The sequence below is a fragment of the Zeugodacus cucurbitae genome, chromosome 6, assembly GCF_028554725.1.
Source record: "Zeugodacus cucurbitae isolate PBARC_wt_2022May chromosome 6, idZeuCucr1.2, whole genome shotgun sequence".
Taxonomy (NCBI): Eukaryota; Metazoa; Arthropoda; class Insecta; order Diptera; family Tephritidae; genus Zeugodacus; species Zeugodacus cucurbitae.
Window position 1 is genome coordinate 59,831,957 of NC_071671.1, and position 24,877 is coordinate 59,856,833.

The 24,877-nt window shown below is 34.1% G+C and overlaps 2 protein-coding genes across 9 annotated transcripts in view; one reads left to right on the forward strand and one right to left on the reverse strand.

Annotated features, from left to right (window-relative positions):
• The window catches only part of Sdc_2 (syndecan), a 381,173-nt gene that overhangs the window by 274,152 nt on the left and 82,144 nt on the right, over window positions 1-24,877 (forward strand). For 7 of the 8 annotated variants that reach the window (XM_054232887.1, XM_054232891.1, XM_054232892.1 and 4 more), the window contains exon 3: window positions 23,280-23,405. In XM_054232887.1, the coding sequence (XP_054088862.1) occupies window positions 23,280-23,405 (126 nt within the window). The remainder of the gene's footprint in view (window positions 1-23,279; window positions 23,406-24,877) is intronic. The other variant, XM_054232890.1, reaches the window with a different exon arrangement.
• On the reverse strand, window positions 4,728-6,682 carry LOC128922446 (tigger transposable element-derived protein 6-like). The gene is made up of 2 exons (XM_054232896.1): window positions 5,320-6,682; window positions 4,728-5,266 (listed from the first exon to the last, which is right to left on the reverse strand). Exons 1-2 carry the CDS (start codon window positions 6,397-6,399, stop codon window positions 4,874-4,876), a joined length of 1,473 nt encoding a protein of 490 aa, XP_054088871.1. The 5' UTR covers window positions 6,400-6,682; the 3' UTR covers window positions 4,728-4,873.

Consider the following 24,877-nt stretch of genomic DNA (forward strand, 5'->3'; position numbering starts at 1 on the left):
ATGTATAATCCAAAGGATATCGAGGCTGCCACACTGTAAACTGTGTTGTGCCACCACCACGTCAGTATACATTTGTCGTTAGCTGGCAGCGCGCTTGGCCCAGGAAAACAGTAATTTATATGTAAGTTTTACCAAATTCACGCTCTCATGCGCTCTCTCACTTTCGTTCACACTCTCAAACACTCCCGCTCAAGCATCCTCAGCAATATGGCTGCCTTGAACTGAGCATCGCTGAAGCGAAATACGCGCTCTTTCCTCGCACGCCATCCTTTGTGAGATGTGCCGAGTGTATATATGTTGCATACTTTTAGGTACAGGCACGTATATGTCTCTAGCATTTCGATAACAAAAACACATGGCAGCGCATGCTGTGCGACTAGTTTGAAAAATTCCAGTGACGTGTGCGGTCGGACACGCTGTGTTGTTAAGTCAAACGAGTCGAGTGTGCCAAATAATTGTGAAAATAAAGTGAGAATATAAACAAACTGTGTGAGAAACAATCGTTAGTTGTCAAATAATTATTACAAAAATTAGCAAAAAATAGTGTTTAATACATTTTAAATATAAAAAAATAAATATAATCTATTAAACTAACAGCTGAAATTGTAAACCAAAAAGTGTTGCATACTTTTGTGCGCATTCCAACATATTTGAACACTATAGGTAAGTCATTGTTGTAATATAACTCATTTTGTGATTTTGCTTTTCATCTCGCTGCAAATCCTAATCACATTTTATGGCAATTCGCCAGCCCAACCAGCTTCAGTGCGTCATGCGCCTAAATGTATACTACTAGTGCACATATGTTCGCAATCAAATTGCAACACATTAAGCTGTCAATAATCCGCAATGCAATTGTAGCAATAACATGCACGCACACAAAACATGTCAATCTTGCCAAGTGCATGTCAAATACACAAATTGTACTCATTTATTCATACACACGCATTTAGTTAAGTACGCCTGTGTGTATGCGAGCCCTTTTTGCGCTGCTCTATAGCGCTATGCATGTATGTGTGTGCGTTCCTGCCGCTGTTGTAGGTCAGTGTTGCAATATTTATGGTGTGCCATATACATACGTGTCATGCCAGTGCGCCTATCAATATCTCTGCTTGTTATGTGCCTAACAATAGGCAACAGATTTTCACATATTATTATTCACTGCTTGTTTTACTTTGTATTTATTGTTATTTTTTCTGCAAATTCTTTTATTTTTCATTTGCCGCAGTCTAAATTTGTATTTCTCTAATTTTATTGTTGTTCACTGTCAATTTCATTATATATTTATAAAAACCTATGCATACATTTGCGCGCCATGAAATTTGTATGCGTTCCAAAATTTTTTTATTTGTTTATTTTTACCAGTTTTTCGCTTTCATCGCCGCTCTTTATGTGCTCGTTGGTGTTTTGTTATTTGTGTTAGCCAAAAAAAGCATTTGCCTTATTTTAGGCGCTGTGGCTGTGCATAAGCAGATTATGCGCTTACTGCGTGACCTGCTATGGTTTTTATTAGTTTATCTGTTTTGTACGCTGCGCTATTATGTGTTTCGCAGGCAGTAAAAAGCTAGGTGATTTACTGTTGCGCAGTTGATAAATATTTTAATTGCATACCCTTAGGCGCATTTATGGTAATGAGCGTGTGATTTAGTTTTGCGATTTGTCGAAATGGGTTTTTTGGGTACGTTTGTGCGGCAATTTTCGGTGGTTATGCATAGTCATTTAATCATAAATCACCTGATTTACATATTTTTGTGAATTTTGGTTTTGGTGTTTCATGATATATTAGATAGAATGAAAATTGTAATGAAAGTAATTTAAAGATATAATAATAAGGTTTATAGGAAACTATTACAAAATATTTTAAGTTTAGAAAAATAATTACCAACAAAATACCAATATGAACAAGCCTTATTCAAAGATTGACATAAAAATTGAATATGATATAGAAATACATCACTGGTAAAGTTCTTAAATAGGAATGTAAACACATAAAGAAGTTCAAAAGCACTGTATAATTCACATTTGTGCAGTAAAACTATATAAACTGCTGTATACATACTTGTCAGTCACTTGTCATAGGTCAGTTGTCAACTGTAAATTGAAAAATTTTATATTTTACATTTAATTATGAATTTCTTTTGAACTCATTAAGATATATAGTATTTTGAAATAATGTTGCTATTAATTATTAAATGCTATTGAATCATTTGTCACTAGTCACTTGTCATACTGAAAACATAAAATTTTGTATATCTGACACTTTATCGCTCCGCAGTATTGTACAACAGCTACAACTAGAGCTTGAAAAAATTTCAGAATAAGTGTTCACACATAAAGAAGCTCTTGCTTTCACCGGTAGTCTTGTCAGTTGTCACCTGTCACTTGTCATGAAGCAAAACTGCAATTTTTGCACTTTAAAACCAAATAATCGGGTATTTGATACTATTTTCTGTATGTAACTCTGGAAAGACAATCACTACAAAACTTCATTCCAACCGACCACCTTTTGACCCTGTTTAAAGACTTTTCGTTCAAATTTATTATCGCTAACAATTGAATCACTTTTGTGGCAAATGTCAGTGCGGTTTAGACAACTGTCACGACTTTTAAAGCGTTGAATATGCTGGCTGCATTTATTTCACCCACTCTCCCTCGTACTGACAGCAGCAACGTAGTATGCTTAAGACTCGCTCATGCCAACATACGCACAGCTTACTTGCCTTTTAAATGACATTCCTCGCAAGTTTTGTGTCAACTTGTCAGCGCGTAGCTGCATTTATTTTGCTCAAATCTTTTTCGTTTTCTGCTCTTTCAAGCTCCAACAACACTTCTTTTTTCGCTCAAACGTATTTGCGTGAATGTCTGATATTTGTTACGTGCTTTCATTTTGGTGTTGTGGGTTGTTGCTTGCTCGCTTGCTACTGTTTTCTAGCATTTCGCGCTGCTCGCTGTTTATTCGCCTTTATCACGTACGCTTTCGCCATGCCCTGCGCACACATACAAACAGAAGGGCATATTTGCGAGTGTGTATGTGACGTGAATGAATTTATTTGTGTATGCAAAGCGCGTATTTGTATTTTGATGTGCGCTCGGGAATACGAAATTATTTGTGGGTTTTCAGTTTTTGTTGTCAAACTCTTTTTTTTGTATTTTTGTTTTTGTTTTTATTTTTCGTTTCTGGGTTCTTGAGTTCAACACCAACGTTAAGCTGGCATCCTTGCGATGCACTACAAAGCGCAGCTGTGACGAGTAGGTGCTTGTGTGTGCATACTTTTGGGTGTTGAATAAATTTGATTTTTTTCTGTTTGTATCGGGATTCAGAATTATTTTAATGAGAATTTTAATTCACATTTAAAAAAAAAAATTTTAATTTCTATTTTAGTAAATTTAAATTTTAAAACTCATTTTATTATAACAGAGTATGTAGTTACACAAGCTTTCTAGTAGCCTTCGAAACCACATAAAATTTTTCTTCGCTCTGAAATGTAGGCAACATTTTTAAAAAAAATTCTTTTAATAACAAAAATATTAAATTTTTTACTGAGAGTTTTCGGCATCCAAGTCTAAAAAATTAAATATCTTAGTTCTTTCATAAAATGAAACAAATTTCTGAATAAAATGGAAGAACTTTAGAGGCATAACTTCGGACAATATCTTAAAATGTATGCCAAGAATTGTCACATATTAATTTTTTTCCCAAATTTATTTCATTGAAAAACATTAAAGAATTGTTATAGTTATCATTTGTTCAATTTTATCACCTTTTTTAGATACAGTAGTTTTCCGAAATAACGAATATTCTTTTTACCGAAAACCGCTTATAACGAACAAGCAAATTTGTTACATTGAGTATCGTAAATAACGAACATCGAGAATTTGTAAGTACTCAGTTTAACGAACAACATGAAGAAGACATATGAAGAAAGAGGAAAAAATCAAATACCATCGAACCAGAATAAAAAATAAAACTGGAAAAAATTCAAAAGAAATGTGGAAATTGAAAAATTGTTGAATTTTATAAAAAAAAGCAAATAGAAGTATAAGTGTCAGAATTGGTCCATTTTGGAAGAATTTATTGGATTTGAATTGTTTTGTTATGGTTTTTCATTTTTTAAAAAATAATTAATAAAACAATTTATTAAACTGCAATTTACGGATATTTAACTCATTTTTATTGATAAAAATACCTCTAAGTGAGTACTCGAATTAACGAAAAATTCGATATAGCGAACAGGCCTGACAATTAATGTGTTCGTTATTTCGGAAAACTACTGTACTTATATTTTTGCGCTGAAATGTAGGCTAAGTTTTTCAGATCGTATTAATTTAAAGCAAAGTAACTGAATGGTTTTAGACGAGAATTCAAATGTCCGATCATTTCCAGGCAGTTATTATAAAATATCTCATTTTTTGACATAAAAAGAGGATAACTGAAAACTTTGCATACAACTAGGTGCTTAATTATAAAATAATTCAACCTCTTGGCTTAATCGAAAAATTGTTGATTTTCAACAAATATTTATTCATACACTTCGATATAGAAAACTTAACAAATCTTTAAGTCGTATTGAATTACAGAAAAATAATAAGGAATTTATCATAATCTTCTAAAAAAAAAAATAATAATAATATAAAAATTATATTATAATTACAGTAGATATCGGTTATATGCAATTGTTATAATGCAAAAAAAAATTTGCATACAGGCGGTAATTGCAAATAAGCGGTATTCGCTTATATGCAAAATATATGCATATACACAATCAATTCGATGTAAACAAAAAATAGCACACAAGAAATAGAATATATAAACTTATTCAGTTTTAATAAAAATTATATTTCACTTCAGTCAATTCATTTAATTTGAAAATTGTTAAGATTTACTTAAAAAATCTGTTATTTTCTTCTGGCATTTCTGTTTTTCAGAACTCTCTAGGATTAAATTTTCAATATCTTCAAAAGCCTCTAAGGGATCTATATTGTTATGACAAAAATAGTCACGCAGCGAATCTAAGCTTAGCAAGGCATTTTTCGTTGAGGGGTGTTTAATACAAGCCTCAGATTGCGCGAACACTTCCTCATCTTCAGTAGAATTTTGATTGACGGCCAATACGTCCGCAACAATATCCTCGTCCGACATGGTTCCAAAGCAGACAAGTTCATTATCGCATTGAATGTATTCATTATCGAGTGTGCACCATTCATAGTTTTCGCCTTCTGTGGCTGCAATCTCATCTGTAATGAATTGAATGTTGTCAATGCCTGCCTGAAATGAACAATTTTATTTTAAATTTGTACCATCTTTAACACGAAATTTACCTTTTTGAAACAATTACTAATTGTTTGCTGCTTAACAAGGTTCCAAGCGCGATTTGCATAATTGATACCATCCAAAATAGTGAGCGATTTCAGGAATTCAACTATAGATAAGCCCTTCTCCAACGCACAAATTTGTTTTTTTATTAGTATTTGTCGATATTCCATTTTAAAGGAGTGGATGATACCTTGATCAAGTGGCTGTATAAGGGCAGTTGTATTTGGTGGCAAAAATTCAATCGTAATGTTTGAGAATTTCTCATCTGTATTGTGGCAAGGAGCATTATCAACAATCAAACATATCTGCTTGTTATCTTTTTCAAGATTTTGATTGAGATCTATTAGAATCTTTTTCCAAATAACACTCGTCATCCAAGCACTTCTATTATTATAATATGGCAGCGGTAGCTGTTTTCCTTTAAAAGACCGTGGTTTAGCCGACTTTCCATTGCAATATGCACGTTTATACGTGCCGGTTGCATTGCATAGAAACAGAAATGTGAGGCGTTGCTTTTGAGTTTTGAATCCCTTTGGATTCTCATACTTGCCTTTGTAACTTCCATTTGGCAACGCCTTGTAGTACAGCCCGGTTTCATCGGCATTAAATATACAATCCGGCGAAAATTTTTCAATAATATGAGGCAAACGGTTAGTAGTGAAAACTTCTGCACTTGTTGCGTTATTTTCGCCAGCTTCTCCGTAAATCTTGGAGAAGTTAAGGGCATTTCGCCCGCACCAACGCTGCAACCAACTACGGTCTGGCACATAACTTTCGTTTAATTTTAACGCAAATTCCTGTGCTTTAGAAAGCAAGACAGGTCCGGTAACAATTCCATTTTGGGACCGGATTTGGTTAAACCAGGACAACAAGGTTCTGTCCAAATTCACGTGTGCGCCTTTCCTATCCCGTTTCCTATTGGGATTTGTTATGGCGCGGATTTTGTTCTCTTGGATTTGAATGCGCGATATAGTGCTTAAGCTAACTTTATATTTAGCAGCAATGGTTTTTCGGTCTTTGGAAGTCTTTAAATCGTTTAAAACCGCAATTTTTTGTTTCGCTGTTAACACAACACGACGCGACATTGTAACAAGTGTAACACAAAATCATATGTTTGACAATCGATAAATCGATAGAATAAATTTAGTGTTTCAGTGTTGGAAAATTTGCTTAAAACAGATTAAAATTTGTACGTAACGATTCAATTTTGCTGAAATTTTTTTGCATAAATGCGATATTTGCTTATAAACGATTTGCATTCAAACAACCAAATTCATATAATAAAACGTTCTATAATGCGTTGAAATATGAAAATTTTGCATATAACCAAAATTTGCATACAAGCGGTTCGTCATATAACCGATATCTACTGTATATTATTTTAAAACATTCAACTCGGATACCATTTTTTTTTTTTCAAAGTAATAATTCCCAAAATAGTATTTTACATCGATTTGAACTGCATCAAAACGGAATTCATAATTTATTCTACTATAAGAACTTTTCTATATTAACTAGTCCTCGACTAGTCCGATATGAACCACTTTAATGTTGCTATACTTTTTCATTTGAATATTATTAAATTCCTCTGCACACAAAAAATATATATGATTAGTTCATTCAACTGTCGTCTATAAACTTTCAACTGTCATTCGCATAAAAATTTCCAACAATTCACCAACAAACTTGCTGATGCCACCAACACACCAGCACATCCCATACATTGACACCCCCCCCCAGATAATTTTTTTATACGCCATTTACATGCAGCCACCCATTGCTAAGCTTCCATTTGGTCAACAACAACAACACGAATCTACACTTCACCCACACTAATGCCTCACAAATACTTTATGACCACGCTTTTTTGTTTGTTTGTTTGTCAGTCTCACGCATTTTCACACTATATTTTCATTTTCATTTTCTTTTTATTTCATTTCATTTCATACGTATTTTTCTTAGGCACACAATTATTGCTGATTACTTTTTATTTCGGTTTTTTTATGTTCGACGTGCGAGCATAAACAATTTCTGACGCCCATTCTCTTCCCGCTGCGTTACTAATGCGTTGCTGTAAGGATTTGCGCTCGACTGGCTTAGGCCTAAACATGGAAAATCTTTTTGTTTGTTTGCTAGTAATTGTGTGTGTTTGCTTAGTTAGGTGTTGCGTTTGTTATCAGTAAGTAGTAGATGAAATTCATTGTGTTGCGGGAAATCGGTTTGTTTGGCAGCTTCAAGGAGATTAGAATGCACAGGGGCTGTTGATTTTTTGGGAGAAAACTTATACTTTTGGATATTTGTGGGGAAATACATTATGTATTCATATACTTGGATTACCGAAATTGTTAATTTCTCATATGCGAGCTGTGAAAAAGTATAAATAAATTTTATTCAATTTCGATTCATAATTATATTTTAGTAAGTGTAATATTTTCTAAAAATTTATTTAGTGAGACATCTTGCATTCTGATCGCTATTATAAAGTAAAGTCAACCGATCAATCAATATATTTTAGCAGATGGGTGTTAAAGCAAGCTCTTGACCGAGCTTATAACCATAGTATCCTTTGCCATGCTGTATATTCAAATCAATCTATTGAAATACATATCTCACCTTTATCGATTTATGCACTACAATATTCACCAGCGCCCACAGAAGTCATAGTATCGACTTTATGAAGGGTAAGAGAAGGTCTAGACCAATTGGTGTAATTTTGCTTATTTATAGTAGATGTAATATACTATAAATGTCTCATATATTAAACAAGATATTTGGTCTAATGTCAACTGCGAAGATATAAAATTAACCGGAACACCGATATCCAATTATATAATGGTTAGTGGAAGGTATGAACAACATCAAGTATCATACTAAAAATTGATATAATTCTAAAATATAGCATTGTTTAAGGGTTTTCATGGGTTTCGTGGGTTCAATAAATGTTTTTATTTTGTTTTTTGGCTTCTCAGAAATATTAGCCTAAATTTTCAAGTCGATCCGAATAATAGTTTCAAAGAAGGTCTTTGGAAGGTGTGCGCTCCAAATCACATATTATTGTTACTCAAAACTTTAAACGCGTTTTTCTCTGAAGCGTGTTTTTAAAGTCGGTTGTCATTTTCTCAAACCCTACTCAACCAATCTTGATGAGATTTTGCACAGGTGTTCGAGATACAATATACTCGTGATTGAACGAAGGCTTTTATTTTTTTTTTGCAATTACAACTATAAAAAAATGTCAAGCAAATTTGGCCGAAATTTTTATTTTTTTGGAAAAATGTTTGCCAAAATTCCAATTTTTTTGTCTTTCCTTCGTACAAGCACGAGTTTATGGTCTTACCTAAAACACTTATTTTTGTCTTTTCATTTTGGATGATCCTGTCAGGAGTTATGCTGACGCTCATTTTTTCCTAGGGGTCACAAGGAGTCAGTTTGCTTTTTCTTTTTTGAAAATTTCATAAATTATTCTTTAAATTTAAACAGAAAAAAAGTTTGAATTAAATAAATATTTTTTTACAAAGAAAAAAAGAACTATTGAAAATAGGCCTTTTTTTACCCCAAAAAATCCCTTAATACTTTCGAAAATAACCTTTACACAGAAAGCGGTCTTGGACTTATCCAAATTCCCTCATTAATGGTTCAGTGAAAATTCTGTTGGAAAATTTATTTGAAAGCACACACTTTGCTCAAAAACTTTAAATTTTTGAATTATACTCAATCTTCATTTGCCGTAAAGCAGCACTTCTAAAGATTTTCCGCTGGCTGACATTTCACTGCAATAAATTTCCATTAAATCCCAAATGCTTGAAAGTTTCCAAAATTTTGCCATTTTTCCACATATGTAGATATTAGCATAAACTCTAGCATTAGAAGTTACATAGCACACGCATTTCCTTTCAGCACTCAGCACGCACACATATACACACACATAGAAAGCAAATAATATTTATTTACACTCACTGACTTTTGCTGCTTTGCGTTTCTCCGCAACCAACTGTTATCAAACTGACACAAAAACAGTTATATACAGGCATACATACACACATATATAAGCAAGTATATGTGCCAACTCCGATACCACTCACACACGTGCGTATTTTATTATTTGTATGTGCCTTTGCTGCTTATTTTCAGATTATTTTTTGAACCTTAAATTCACACCACACGAGCCACACCGACAGCCACGTTCCTTCTCAAACACACACACAGAAACATATAAAATAACTTACAATACTACTCGTGTACTTGTATTTACATTATTTGCGAATTCTCACACGCACACACACATACCCTCTCTCTCTTGACTTTGCTTACATGTGCGCCTTTGTATGCATAAATATTTGTAATTTCTAAGTCGTCGAAAGTTCTCCAACTTAGCTTAACGCACGCTTCCTCAAATGTCTATACTCGTACACTTATCTATCTTGGAGTGTGTGCTTACCTTGCATGCGCTTCCTATGGCTTCGTGTGCGCTGAGTGCTCTCGACTCATACGCACTTTTGCACGTTTATACAATAATATTTGCGGAGGGAAGTGGTTGGCACTCGCAAAGACTTGTGAAAAGCGTGCAAAAATTTAAATTTGTACTTTTTTCTGCTTTTCACTTGGGCCGTTGGGAAATTTTCTAGTTGAAGTGAGAAAATTTGCATAGTTCGAAAACGAAGAAGGCCACTTTGATGGCAACCATAAACCAACTTGTTGGATTTTTTAAGGAAAAATGAGTGTGATTGAATCGTAGAAATTCTTCAAAATCGCCACTGAGACCAGTGGAGGCTCACTTTCGACCATTAAACGTTGAATTTTTCCTCTCTTTTCGAACTCTTTTCAAGAGAAGTCATATAACTTTCCATATCAAGAAAGTAATTTTGTCTGTCAAGAAGTCTGGCATCGGATTTTCTTGTCAAGGAGGTATATAAGGTCCCATGAATAACTCAAAACAGCTCGATTGTGCTTAAAATATTGTTAATTGTATGATTGAATTGATATAAACTGTTGCATCTCTAAGTTATATTAGGGTATTTTTCATATAAAACCACATTCTTAAACTCGTGTTTAAAAGATATGAACACCTACCAATCGTTCTTTGAGAATCTTTTAAACATCAAACACAGTCAAAATCAATAGTGTTAAAAACTTCTAGAAAATTTTTGTTGTAAAAGGTGGTGTTTAAGGCGAGTTTAAGTTGTGTTGTATACTTAACTCCAAAGTTGTTGTTGAATTAGAGTATATATTCGAGCATTAGAGATTCAAAAAAACAATTTCGAGTTAATAGACTATTTAACTACCATTTTAACTAGCTTTAAACTCGAGTTTAATAACAAAAAAATAATATAATAAACTCGAGTTATTTAGTGCTTAACTTCAGAGTGGTTCAGAGTTTTTAAGAGTTTATATTCGAGCACAAGACATTCAGCACAAAAGTTTAATGTTCATTTAACTGCCATTAAACTCGAGTTTGAAAATATAATCAAATCGAGTGGAATTTAAAGGTTAACTTCAATGTAGTTCTTAAACTCGAGTTTATAGTCCACCATAAGACATTCAAGGCAACAATTTTAAGTTTAAAAACCATTTAACTACCGTTAAGCTCGGGTTAAATGGCAAACACAAATATATAAACTCGAGTTTAATAACTACTAATGAAAATTTTCACTTTTTAGCACGCTCGAGCATCTTCTTCAATAAAACAATAAAAAAAATTGTAATCTTTATCTGTAACCTCGCCCTATTGACCATTTGTACCTGTACCAAAAAACCAAGCGTCTTCCACAAAATTTTCCAACACTGTCCCCCCAAATCCACACTCACCTACAACGACCTTTGAAATGTTTAACAATTTCTCCGAGCGCGCTTGACATTGGCCCAATCTACCTTTTGTAATTTTAATCAAAACTTGTCTTTGTTACAATCACACTGCTGTACCACTTTTGCCTACCACCAGGCCGAACATATGGCGAAATTGGTTTGCACAATTTTCCACATGCATACAAAGGCATATTTAAAATAGGTTACAAACTTTCGGTTTGCGAACTTATTGCTTTTTAACAGTTGCTAAAACACACTTTTTTGTTTTGGTTTGGTTTACTTGTAAAGCGCCTGAAAGTATGTTAGCGCAGGCGGCTTTGTTATGACACAGTGGCTGGTTATTGGTTTGTCAGTGACATTTTTTTGGCTAATATAGAGGAGGGAAAGGTTGATAGGAGAAATTTTTAGGTTACGCTTTGAGTTTTTGAGTTGAAATATTATTGAGTAAAATTTTAATAATGTTTTAAGAAATTTATAAAATATCTTATGTGATACCTATTGCTGATTTCTTGAAACTATTAAATTTCAAATCAGTTTATTTTAGATTTTTACTCTTAGCGCCAAAAGGTATGCTACATTCCTGTTACTTCAGCTTTTCTTGCCTTCGTGATTATTATTATTTTTTTGATTTCTTACATACTTATAGTTTGCTTAGATTTCAAACTGCCTGCAAGTCCAGCTTTATTGAACTGTTTCAAGCTCCAAATCTCCAGCATTACAATGTTTCACGTAACCAATGCCTCTCGACACCTTTACCGCAACACTTTCAATGGAGTCCACTGGCCCATAGAGAAACTTTACAATCTGTAGGCATTGTAACGAACTGAAAAGACAAGGAATTTGCGTAACTCGGTGCATATGTGTGTGCGCCTGTATTTATTGTCATAACAGCTCGACAAGCGCTGTCACTGGCTCGACAGACCGACCAGTACAACGTAAGGCATTGTTATGCGATTTTTTCTCGCAATTTTGCTCCATTCTTCGGTTGAGTGAAACATGAAAATTACAACATTTTTGCAAAAGGCGCCTTTATTACCACAACAACTCTGTGACGCTCGCAACTCTACTGCGCCTGCATACCGTACTACAGTTTTTCATTGTTGCTGGCTGCTGGCTCGTGTTGGTCGCTCCCCTGTGCTGAGTTGTTGATATTTGCTTTTTGAGTGTTGTTGTTGTTAGCTGTTTTTTATCGTTGCTGTCCCTTTTGTTTGCCAAAACGTTCTGTTTCTTCGGCCCTTGTTCTCATTCATACACAGTTACTTGCGTTGCATGCTGCATATTTGTGTCAGTTACTTTAACTTGGTTAACAGCCCCTTAACCCGCTTCTTTTTTGTTGTTTTTGGTTGCGCTCACATTTACACACAGTCTTGTGCAAATTTATGCATTTCCTTTGCGAAATATGACTTGATACATGCCTGAAATTGTATTCGTGCTTTATTGTTGACTTTAAAGCAATCTTTGTTGGAGGGTTGAGATATTTTTTGAATTAACCAGAGGTTAAATGTGCAGAAAATAATAATTTTGAAAGAATTTTTCGAATTTCTCTTAATAATTGAAATTTGTTAGTTTTCTCCACGTCTGGAAAAACATTGTTCAAAGCTTTGTTTCCTACTAGTTATAAAATGACACACTGGTCACTGGAGGTGTTAGAAAATAAAAAATGTTCAGTTTCTGATTTATACTAAAGTTATTCTAAACTAGTTACCAACCAGTTACAAGAAAAGCGCTTTATGAGCTAGTTTCAAAGTGTACAATTTTGAATAAGTTTAGAAAAACATAAGTGAATGGGGTTAAAAGAAGTACAAGTACCCACACATGCCAAATCAAGAAGTACCTGCTAAATTTTTCACTGATTTCCACTGCTAATTTTCCTCTTTTGAATATAAAATCTAGTTAATAGGTGAAGTAAAAAAATCACGAATCGAGAATAAGTTGAAGAAATCTTGCATAATCGCAGCGGGAATAGATTTTTACTTTATTTCCTTGAAAAAAAATAAATCATGAATTTTTGACAAGTAGTTCGAAACTAGTTCCAAAATCACCAGTTCAGGGTGATTTTTGAAAAAAATCGAAAAAAGAGATAAAGCACTACTAAGAAGCTAGACTTGTAGTTAGAACTTAATTTTCAGAAAATGTTTACCCTGCCTTTATTCTGCATGAACTTTGCTCTCACACAGCTCTTGTTAATAGCACTTAATAGCCCACCCATTCCATTAGTATGCAAACTTCTTTCTACACTAAATGCACTAATTTTCATATGTTCTCGTACATGATGTGATTTTCCAAAAATAGACTACACCTATCATTAAGGACAGACACAAATTAGCTAACTCAGTGGCCGCAGCAAGAGCTCTCTGCGTGGCATATAAAGACATAAAAATTTATCTTTATGTCAGAGAAGCAGCAGCGCCCGTAAACGAAAGCCACAGCTGTGTGACTAGACAAACGCCGTGTAGTGCCAGCAGCAGCAGCTGTTGCATACTTTTATGCGCCAACACAAATTTTTCTGCATTTATTGCAAGTGCACTCCCAAGTGTAATTTACAAGCAGTTTTGCAGCATTTTTAAGCTTGACATGCCTGTGAAAGCAATTTGCCAGGCATGTGTGTGAGTGAGTGGGTGTGTGGGTGTGTAACATACTTGTAGTTGTAGTTGTGGTATGTGAAAAGCATTTTCATATTACGAAGCATATGCGAAAGGCAAAGACTGATCAAAGTACATGCTTTGGTATATGTGTGTTGGTGTAAAATGCAGCTCTGAATGTAAAGTCGGTGCGAAATATGTTCTAATTATGCCCAACACGAATGCGCAGCAGCACTGCAGTGGGAGTTCAGGAGCACTTAAAAGGATTGCGAAAATGAAGAAAAAGTGCTTTTTAGAAGCTGCTGTGAGTGCAATGTACATTTTTAGCAAGTCATATACGCATTAAGTTTACTTCTCTTCCTTTTGGTTGCCTAAAATTAGGCGTTGGTGAGTGAAGAGTTTCTTCTAAGAGCAAAGACGTATGATAAATAGAGTACTACGTTGTTTGGTGTATTCTCTTTGCTTTTGAGACAACTTACAAGCGTTTTTAAATTCATTTTTTTTTCGGTGCGCCTAAAAGCGCACTACAACATTTCCGCTAATAAACACACAATTGAGACAGCAATTTGCTAAACGACTTCAAGTGTGTGTTGAGAAATACTACGTTGTACTAAAAGGCATATACACTTATGTATGCAGACTAAACAGTCTTACCGCCTTGTGGTATGCAATACTTTATGAAAAATTGTGAAAAAATTTATAAAAAAAATTAAATTTCTTAAATAATAATTGAAATTAAGTAGTTTGTAGTAGAAAAATGTAAAATTTCAATTAAAAAAAACAGAGGAAACTAGTAACAAACTAGTTACGAAATCACCAGTTTGGGATGAGTTTACAAATCTCGTTTATTTCGCTTTGTATGCCAAAAATTTTATTGCAACATGCTTCCTTTATTTTTATCATCATCATCTTGTGCTATTTCGATATTTTCATCAAATCTCTTGAAAAAATAAAAATATTAAATTTTCCCAAACAAAACCGAATTTGTTTCACAACACCACCACACTTCACAAACACTAGCACTGGCGGCCACAGCACTATTTACAAATATTTAGCAAACATAAATCAACGCAACTCCACTGCGGTTTGATTTCACTACAAATTTTTATTATTATTTTCAAGTTTTTGCTTTTGTATTTGTTGCTGCACTGCAGTAGCATAGAAACAATGTAATACAAGTGTTGAAATATTTACATACTACACACACACAAAGCATATGTATGCATAGACTACTTGTGTGTGGTCTACTTTTCGGCGCTAACACCATTTATTGCTCACAAGCAGTGATTTCAGCGCGTTGCGCTGCTGCCACTCGCCAACTAAATGCATTTACTGGCGTACACTTTCCATGTGAAATTGTATATTTATTTTTTATGTACTGTTATTTTCCGCAATTTATTGCAGAGCACTTCAATGAGAAAAATTTCATTTTTCCGCCAGCACAACTTTATGCGCATTTACACATTGCTGGCGCCGTATTTATGAAGAATATATACAAATATTTTGCAGCAGTTCATTCAATAAGCGTTTGCAGTGCGCCAAACTAAAGCGCAATTTTACCGAAAAATTCGAATTTTTCATTTTGAAAAAAATATGAAAATCAAAAGAATTAGAAAAATATGGGCTTTTAAGCAAATATTGCCGTTATGCAATCAACTATTTGAGTTTTTAAAATATTCATTTCGCTCTTTGCTGCCTTTCCCACTTTTTGTGGTTGCGCAAAATACAGTTTTTGCCAAATATTTATTTATTTAGTTTAATATTTTGATATGTTTATTTATTTACGCCTTAGCGTGTGTGTGCGCTTTGCAGCCTAAATTGATAAGTAAACATATATTTGCCTGCCATTTGCAATGCTGATTTTTTCGAAAATATTTATTATTTTTCATAAATATATTCGCTTTGCATTAATAAATAGCAAACATATTTATTATATTCATTTATTTACATTTCCAATTTTCATTACAGTTGAAATTGATTTTTATTTACAATTTATTTAGAAAAACTTGATTTTTGCAATATTTTATTATTTACTTAACTAAAAATACAAACGAGAGCAATCAAATTAGAGTAACTACATAAAAAAGTATTTAGAAATGCTGAAACTGTTTGAAAAAGTCAATAGAAATATTTGGGACATAAGCTTCTAAGTGAATTGATTTAAATTTATTTCTAAAAAATAGCTACTAACTTACTAAAAGAATATAGAAAAAGAAAGTGGTATAATTCAGTACCAACGCTTTCATATTTCAATTTATTTCATTCTTTATACTCTCGCAACAAAGTTGCTAAAGAGAGTACTATAGTTTTGCTGGACTTTATACCATATATATGCCGAATATGTGAGTCAAATTGTTGATTATATTAATGAAATTAAATAAATAATTGCGAGAGTATAAAATGTTCGGTTACATCCGAACTTAGCCCTTTCTTACTTGTTACTACTTATATCTCTCTAACTTCCTTTATACTGATTTAGAACTTCCTGCCCAAATGTAGGCAACAATTTTCTTCTTAAAATGGCATATTTAAGCCTTGTTTCACTCCAGCTAAAAAAAATAGTTTCGGGCGATAATTTTCCGAAAAAAACAAATTCACAAGTTAAGCTTCCTAAAAAAAAAACAAAGTCATGTATACATATATTATTTTTTTTAATTTTTTAATTTTTTTACATTTTTAAAATATTTTTTTCAAAATTTTTTTACATAAAAAATTTTTACACTTTTCTTAAAATCAACGAACTATCTTTCTAAAGCTCAACCAGTCATTATTTTCGATTTCAAAACTCGTGTAACAAATATTTTTCCAACTTCTTGAAACCACCTGCTAGTTTTCCCCAAAAGTATTATCTCAACACCACAGAAAAACCGCAGACAAAACCTTTACCGTATCAACTTAAGTAGGAACCCCGCATGTTGTCAGCTGTCTGACTCAGCTACAATTGCAACAAATTATTTTCGACACAGCAAAAACAGCAATAACAAATTTTAGCGAGAAAAACCGCAAAAACTTCAACGTTGCCTGCAACTACTGTCATATAATATAGGTACGAGTATATGCGGTTGTAAATAAAAAAAGTTCAAAAACTGTGGCAACACTTGTGGCAAATGTGCAGCAGACATTGATGTTGCAGCAAGCACAAAAGCGAGCGATAAAAAATGCAAAAGGTGAATGTGCGAAAATTGCTTAGCCGACAGCCAAGTGCATTAGCAGCATGGAGGCACAAAGCAAAAGGTGTGTGAGAAGTCACACAGCAAATAAAAAAGAGACTATGAATGAGCGAGGTTAATGGCGGCGGCGGCGGTGGAGCTGCACTGCAAGGATGCATGCAAAGGTGAGCAAACTAGCGCGTCTGCTGCAGACAGACTGGAAGGCAGATAGAGAAAGGTGTATTTGTAAGAGCAAAATTGCATGCAATACCAACTTGCCACTTGCCACTTGCAACACAAAGTGCATATATGCATTTTTGTGTTGCAGACAGTTATTTACACCTTGATTGCTGCCACACAGACACTCATGCATATTTGAAATAAAGCGCCAGCGACTGACGACAAAACACAATTTGGCAGCAGACACACTTGCCTCAAATGTTAAATGGAAGCCACACAGCTGCATTTGTGCCACAGCTCTCGCCGCTCTCTCCCTCATGTCCTCTAACAAATAAAGTTCTATGCGGCACATGCCAACTATTTGCTTGCAGCAAAGCCAAGCCGTTTGTTGCCCATCAACACGTTCCAGTTGCACAAAGGCGACAACAAAAACACCAACAATAACGAATACAAAATGTATGGCATGTAACGCAGCAGCTGTAGCAATAAGGTGCAACATACCGTATTTCTAGCGCATCGCTTTGTTTTGCTGGCCGACTCTAAAGCTGTCACAAGGGCTGCAGCCGGGTTGGCGCGAAAATTGCTGAGTGTGTGTGGCAGGCAGCGCCAATGGCAGCCATCACATGCCAGCTGTCAGCAATGCAGCGCCTGTTTATTGTCGTTTTGTGCCAAAAACTTTTCTACTCAACACCCGGAGTTCGTGCTTTATATTCTTGCGAGTTGGTTTTTTGTTTTTGTATTTGTTATCTCTTATTATTTTTGTTTTTGTTGCTTTTATTTTATTTTGTCAACATTTTCATTTACATTTTACTTGGTTTTTTCTTTCTTTTACTGCTTTTATATTCCTTTCTATGGCCGTGTTGCTGCAGTTACATTTGAGTGGCAGTTGCATACTGTATGTAGTTTACATCCTGTGTTGTTGTTGTTGTTGTTGTGTCGGTATTACATGGACTTCTTTTTTGTATTTTCCCACACCGAAGTCGTTTTATATTTTGTTTCTCAAATTCTTTACTAAAGAAGATGTAAATTTCCTCATTTCCTTAGCTGCCACAGTCAACAAATTAACCAAAGTCCACAAGTTGTTGCAAGTTTGTGGGTATAGAGTTACATATATTTGTATATTAAAGCGCAGTTTGATGTTTAAATCAGAAAATATAAATCTTACACGAAAAAGAAACAATATATTATATTAAATTGCCACAGAAAAATTCATTAATGTGAGGAGCATTCGTTGTTACTTGGAAGTGATTAGAAAAGAGATTACAATTTTCGATAAAAATATCCAGAAGATTTAAAGATATAAAATTCGAATGATATTTTGATGTATTCTCACCAATCTGATAAATTTCTGTTTGAAGATAAATAAATTTGTTGCCTACATTTCGGCGCAGAGTTCAAAATAAGAGGAAATTAAGAAAGCACCTCGTTTTTCGTTTCACTGACCATCAGTTTTACTATAATTTATTTTTTTCTGTTAGGAAGGAATATAATTAGGAGATATTCAAGGATAATGACTTCCATCATAGTTGGGAGTTGCTTTCCATGACGACAAGTTTAATAAAGTGTTCTGAAAATTATAAATTTCGTTTCTTCACTTTTAAGATATTTGAATTGGATATTTTTCTCAATAATTATTGAGATTTTTAAGATGTGACATACCCATCTCAAAGCATTTATAATATTTTAAATATCTTGTATGGGCTAGTGGTAGTTAGAAAGTTACCAGGGGTACCTGTGAAACTTAACGATTCTTCTTCAATATTATGAAAAGGATTAAGAAGAGTCCTTTTGAATGAAAATTATTATTATCGTGAAACTCCCAGTAAGGATCTTGAGAGTAAAGAGCATATTTCCACTAGACAATTTACTCATCATATCCACTAACGACTGAAACAAAAAAATATCTTAAAATTTTAAGAAAATTGTGCTCTTTAACTCTTGTTTTAGTATCAGAGAGTATTCAAAGAGATACGTCTCTTAAATTTTTCATAAATAATTTTTTTTTTCTCAATAAAATGCTCTGGGAAGCCTGTCAATGATATGCTGAAGAGGACAACTGACATTCCAGCCAAAGATCTGAAGAATTGATAGGTATTTCTAAAGAGTTGTATTTTAGTTGTATTTTAAACCAAGAATTTAATTTCATCTGGGTCAAATTACGAGAAACAGCATCGAAAATTTTCAAAATGAAAATTCCAACTATACTCCAGTAAATTGTAGAAAATTAAAGACTAAGGAAAGATTAACGAACTTCTGGTGCTTTAATAATCCAAAAAGCAAGGCAAAATATAAAAATAAAACACTCTTGAATAGTTTCCCTAACAGAAGACAAGAAAGCTACAGTATATGACAAGAAAACTGCAAAGGTCTTTCAAGACCACACAGCAACTTGACGTGCCTGCCGGCAAAGCGGCGTAAATAAAAATACAACAAACTTAACAGAAGAAGGAAAGAAACGAAGAAAAAAATAAATGCAAAAACAAAAATAAAAACAACTACAGAAATAAAACTTTTGCTGAATACCGGTAATACAAAATACTTAATATGAATGTGTAGCCATGCACCCAACTATTAACTATATAGTAGAAGCCGCCCACACCAACACAACACGAACAACTTAACTCCTTAGCCAGTAGTTGGTAGTTAGCGAGAAGCAAAGTGCCAACTTCTTCTTTTGAATCGCAGCCAACTTGGTGAATACTGAAAATTTTCTTAACATTTTGACATTAACTACACCCACCAGCAGGCAGTCTGAGAGAGGTATGTGGGTGAGTGTGTGTGTGGCAAAACTTCTGTGGCACAACTTGTGCGAGACCACACGCCACTACTTGAGCCACAATGGCAATCACAAAAGCTTTGCGCTAAGAAATACCACACTAATAACTTTGTTTGTATTGCACATAAAGAGCTTAAAGAGATATAAACACAAACACGTATTCCCCTTTAACTCGCTGTCTGTCTGTCTATCTCTGCTCTATGGCGCTGCAACACAACTTTTCACGACTTCCGTCTTAAGTTGCACGCTTTTACTCATAAACTGTGGATAATTTGCCGACGGAATGCCGGTGTATGGCAGTCGCGGCTACGCGGTGAACACAGTGAAGAGGAAAACTTTGCATTTCATCAGCAAGCCGTACGTTGTTGCATAAACAAATTAATGATGTTGCACGGCAAACTTCTCGTCTGCACATTTGCACTACCGCGCGCCCGTAAACCGCAGCTTTATTGGACTGCTACTACTTAAGGCACCCTTTACTGCTGTCTACTGAGCCGTTGATACACCGCCACAGCCGTTACGTGTGGCCGTAGCTGCAACGCCAGCAAGTATGCTATAATTACATGTTTTTCGCGCAAAAAGGAGGCAAGATAATGAAAAATAGCAACAACTTGCCACATTTATGTTACATGCCAACTTTTCAGAGCCTGTTTCCGACTTCCTTTTCACTATGACAGAGAAGAAAATAAAAAAAGAAATAAAAAAAAATAATAAAAATAAAAGGAAAAATAAAAGAAAAAATTAAGGAAAAAATAACGGAAATAAATATGTCCGCAGCTCCACAACTTCTTTAAGCGATTTCATATTATTTTTATTCCACTTCTTCACCACACTAAAAACATGTGAAAGCAGTCAGCGGCGCACAAACGGTAGTAAGCGCTTGTTTTTAATTATCTAGCCGTGTTGCATGCAACGCCTGCATTGTACATTCACCGCAAAACAACATTTCTGATGACTTTCAGCGCAGTGCTATTGCTTACGAATGGATTTGTTTGCGCTTAAATAGAGCTTGGCATACTTATAGGCGTGAATTAAAGCAAATTTTATTGCTGCAAGCGTTAATTGTGCCTCGTTGTTGTTGTTGCTGTTGCATATTTGCACAATAACAGCGTAAATTAAATGAATATCACTGTGAATACACTACCACTGCATTGTATTGAAGCATACATGCAGGCGCACTTGTGTTTCCTTCACCACATTAACAATTCGCACATTGAATTGCATAATTAAAATACACAAGTAATTGTTGGTGCGCAGTTTGCCATGAAAATTGTTTTTTGTGGTTGCCGGCTATCCGTGTTGTATTTACGCCGCATAAAGCGCCTAACAGCATGCTATATGCAATGACAATGTTGCTGCGAATGGTGTTGATGAATACCGAAATGCCAAAGTGTTGGCATTTGAATGTATGGGCGTGTTGACACGTTCATCCGCAATAACTGCATTCACACATTCGACGTGGTAGCGCCTAAAATTATGCATTGCTTTATAATATACATACATATTTCAAAAGCAAAAATGAAAATACAACAGCATGTACATTATTCAACGCCCACAGCATTACCAACTGTGTTGTATTGAAATTTCTTAAATTATGCAGCATACTTTCAGGCGCTTGCACGTATTTATATCATACATACATATCAAACATACATATTTTTCGTTCATATTGTAAGCGCCGCTGCACATAATTCATGTTTTCCACGCCATTGACTCTCGTTGACTTGGCACTTTCGTTTAATACAGCGTTTTTCTCTGTTATCGGTTTTTGAATATTAAGTGAGTGAAGCAGCATTAAGGCGCGAGTAGCGAGTGCCATTCACTGATTGTTGTTTTTTGATTATTTTTGTTGTTTTTTTATATATTTTTATTTTTCATACATTTTGTATTTTTCGTTTTGCGCACTCATCGCTTTGTATTTTCAAACCCCGCCGAAAAAAAATGTGCGCTATCTCTTGTAATTTCCTGTCAATCTCGCTCGGATTGCATAGCGAAACGAAATATTTTCATATTGATAAGCAAACAGCGCAGTTGCCAGACTAAACACCGCGTAGAATATTCTGCAAACTCGAGCACTGAAGCGTAAATGCGCTAAAGTGACAAGTGAAAAAGCAGCAGACGGCAAACAATAAGCACAACAACAATGTAGAGAGGCTTCTACAGCATCACCTTCACAGAATATCAACTATTTTCAACTCACTGGCTGTGCTACAGCCGATGCACACACATACCTGTTTGTTTTTTCGCAATTTTTTTGTTTATTTGCTGTTGCGCCTAAATGTATGCCAACCAGCAAACTCAATCATCTATATTTGTACGGATCATTGGCTTTAGGTGGCAAGCTATGGATGATTTAAGCTGCACAATCATGGTGTTGATTTGGTTTTGAGCCGTTTGTTGCTGAAATGAAAATAATATTATTCGTTATAAATCATGCGCCTGATAATATATAACACTGATGGGATTTTGTGTTGTTTTATGATTATACTTTAATGCATTTGAGTGCAGTGCACAAGCTGCGCAATTCAATTCAAATATATTTATAAAATTTTGATTACAAATTTATAAAGGGTGGCAACCCTTTTCATAATTTTATTGTAATAAAATATAAAAATTACGTTTAAATTCATACATTTACCATTTTCATACATAATTTATTGAAAAATAGTAAGCATCATAAATGAAATATTAACCATCACGTTTATTTGCTGCGAAAATATAATCAACGCCAAAAAGTAGGCAAATATTTTTAACATTTCATTTGAATAACTAATTTGTGTGCGCTTTTTAGCCGCTTTGTGCAATAATTGCCAATTGTATGTTAACAAATTACATAAATTATACAAAGCTTACTCCGCGGCGCCATAAAGTATGCAATGAAAAGCCATAAATTTCAACAAAATTAATTTAAATAATGGATGTTGAAACGAATACATGGAAATAATATAGAAATAAGCAAATGCTGGAACAGCGCTCCACATTTAAATGAAATTTGTAATTGAAAGACACTAATTGAAATCAATATGCTCAAAAACTAGGTCGACCTACACATACATAAAACTTTTCAGGATTCTCACATCCACATCTACCATCTCACATTTCAAACTTTTACAAAACTTTGCATTTTCTCTATACACCTTGACACTAATGACAGTCAGCGCTGTCTCCGACTGTCGCACAAGCCTAAAGGTATGCTTGGAAAATGTAGAAATTCTTTGATTGCGTCTTAACAAGCAACAATTTCAACAAAGTGTCGCCGGCGGAGTGGTGTAAGGTGCTTCCAAAGTTTTCTACCTCTCAACTATGTGTCTAAACACATGATTAATCTAAAAAATTTCCGCCATTGGATTGTTGAAAGTTGTGTCGGAATTTTGTTGCGTAAAATGTCTACTTTGTTGCGCATTTATTTCATTGTCTGCTTGTGTGTGAGCTGTTTGTATTTATTTTAATTGCAAAACTTTTCTCTTTATTTGCAGAAGACTGTTAAACCATCACCAACATCGCCGTTGTCACTATCATCATCAGCGAGTCTCTCAGCAACGTCAAAAGACGATATTTACATTGACGATGAGAGCATTGAAGGATCAGGCGGTCGTGGCGGGGTTAGTTGTGTTTAATATATAAACCTTAATGATAAATTTATGCGTATTTGCTCTTGATTAATGCATCTTTAATGAGAAGCTAAGGAAAGCTTTATAGTTTCGAAAACCATGTATTATTATATATTATGCCTAAAAGTATGCTTCTTGTGCAAGAAGTACTATATGTACAAAATAGAAGTGGTCTTAGCTTATGTAATACCGAAATACATTTTTTTATGAGCTATTTTCTAAAATTAAAGTGGTCGCCTATAAGTGTGCCTCAAAATAGATAGATCTAATAATAAAAACAATTTAGTGGATTCATCGTTTCTTCCTGAAAGTATGCAATTTTATTTCATTTACATTAACGCTTTACTTATTCAAAAAGTTGTGAAAATATAGTTGAACTTCCATAACTCGAACTGCTCTAACTTGAAGTTTTCCATAATTCGAACTATTGAATTGGCAATGGAAGTAAAATTCATACAAATTACCTTCCGTAACTCGGAAGTCTCTCTAACTCGACATTTTTTTGTGGATTATGATGATTCGAGTTAGAGAAGTTCCACTGTATTAATAATATTATGAGAAAAAATTAAATTGAACATAAAACATGGCTTTTCACCTAAAAGTATGCAAGGTCCTATATATGCGGACTCTGATTTCAAATTTATCCAAAAAGTGTTCCCTTTTTAGTTTTTAATTTTACTCCGTCACCTAAAAGTATACTTTAATGTACATTTCCTTCAGTTTAATGTAGGCAAAATACACATACATCCTTATATAAGAAATTAGGACAGTAAAGTATTATCTTAGTTTCATTTAGCCACTCTCTTTACTACTGTAGACACTCTTTTGTTCACCATTTCTTTCATATCTATACTTCATTTGATATTTGCTTGCAAAATAACTAAATATCAGCCAAAAAGTATGCTTTACTTCATGTGTAAAACATGGAAAATGGTAAATTTCAACTGTAGACTTGGCAGTTAGAAGTTCAAGATGTACGCTCGTTCCCATTTTCTGCAAATACTGACATCTCTTAGGTATGCAAATGGTTGTTGTACACTTGGGTGTATACTAGCATGCATAATATGCATACGTGAGTCTTGCTCCAACTTCCATGAAATGTAGTAGTTGTCTTGCATGCGAGACATACTAAATATTCACATGTCATGTTAGCAAATTTTGTAATATTTCACAAAATGTCAGTTTCTACTGTATGAGTATTCACTTAAATTACCCTCTCATGCACAGTTTTAGGCAACATTTTTACAAAAGGAATTGTTTTTCAACCTACTAAAAACTTCCGCATACGATAAAGTCAATTAGTCAGGTTGCTCTGGTCGAAGAAATAAAAATTCGGTTGAATAACTGCAGTAAATTTTCTTTTAACAACAGTGAATTCAAATTTAGGATGAATAATATTAATGAAGCAAAATGTGCTTTACTACAAAAGCAATATTGTTTACTGAAAGAGTCACAAACTTCAT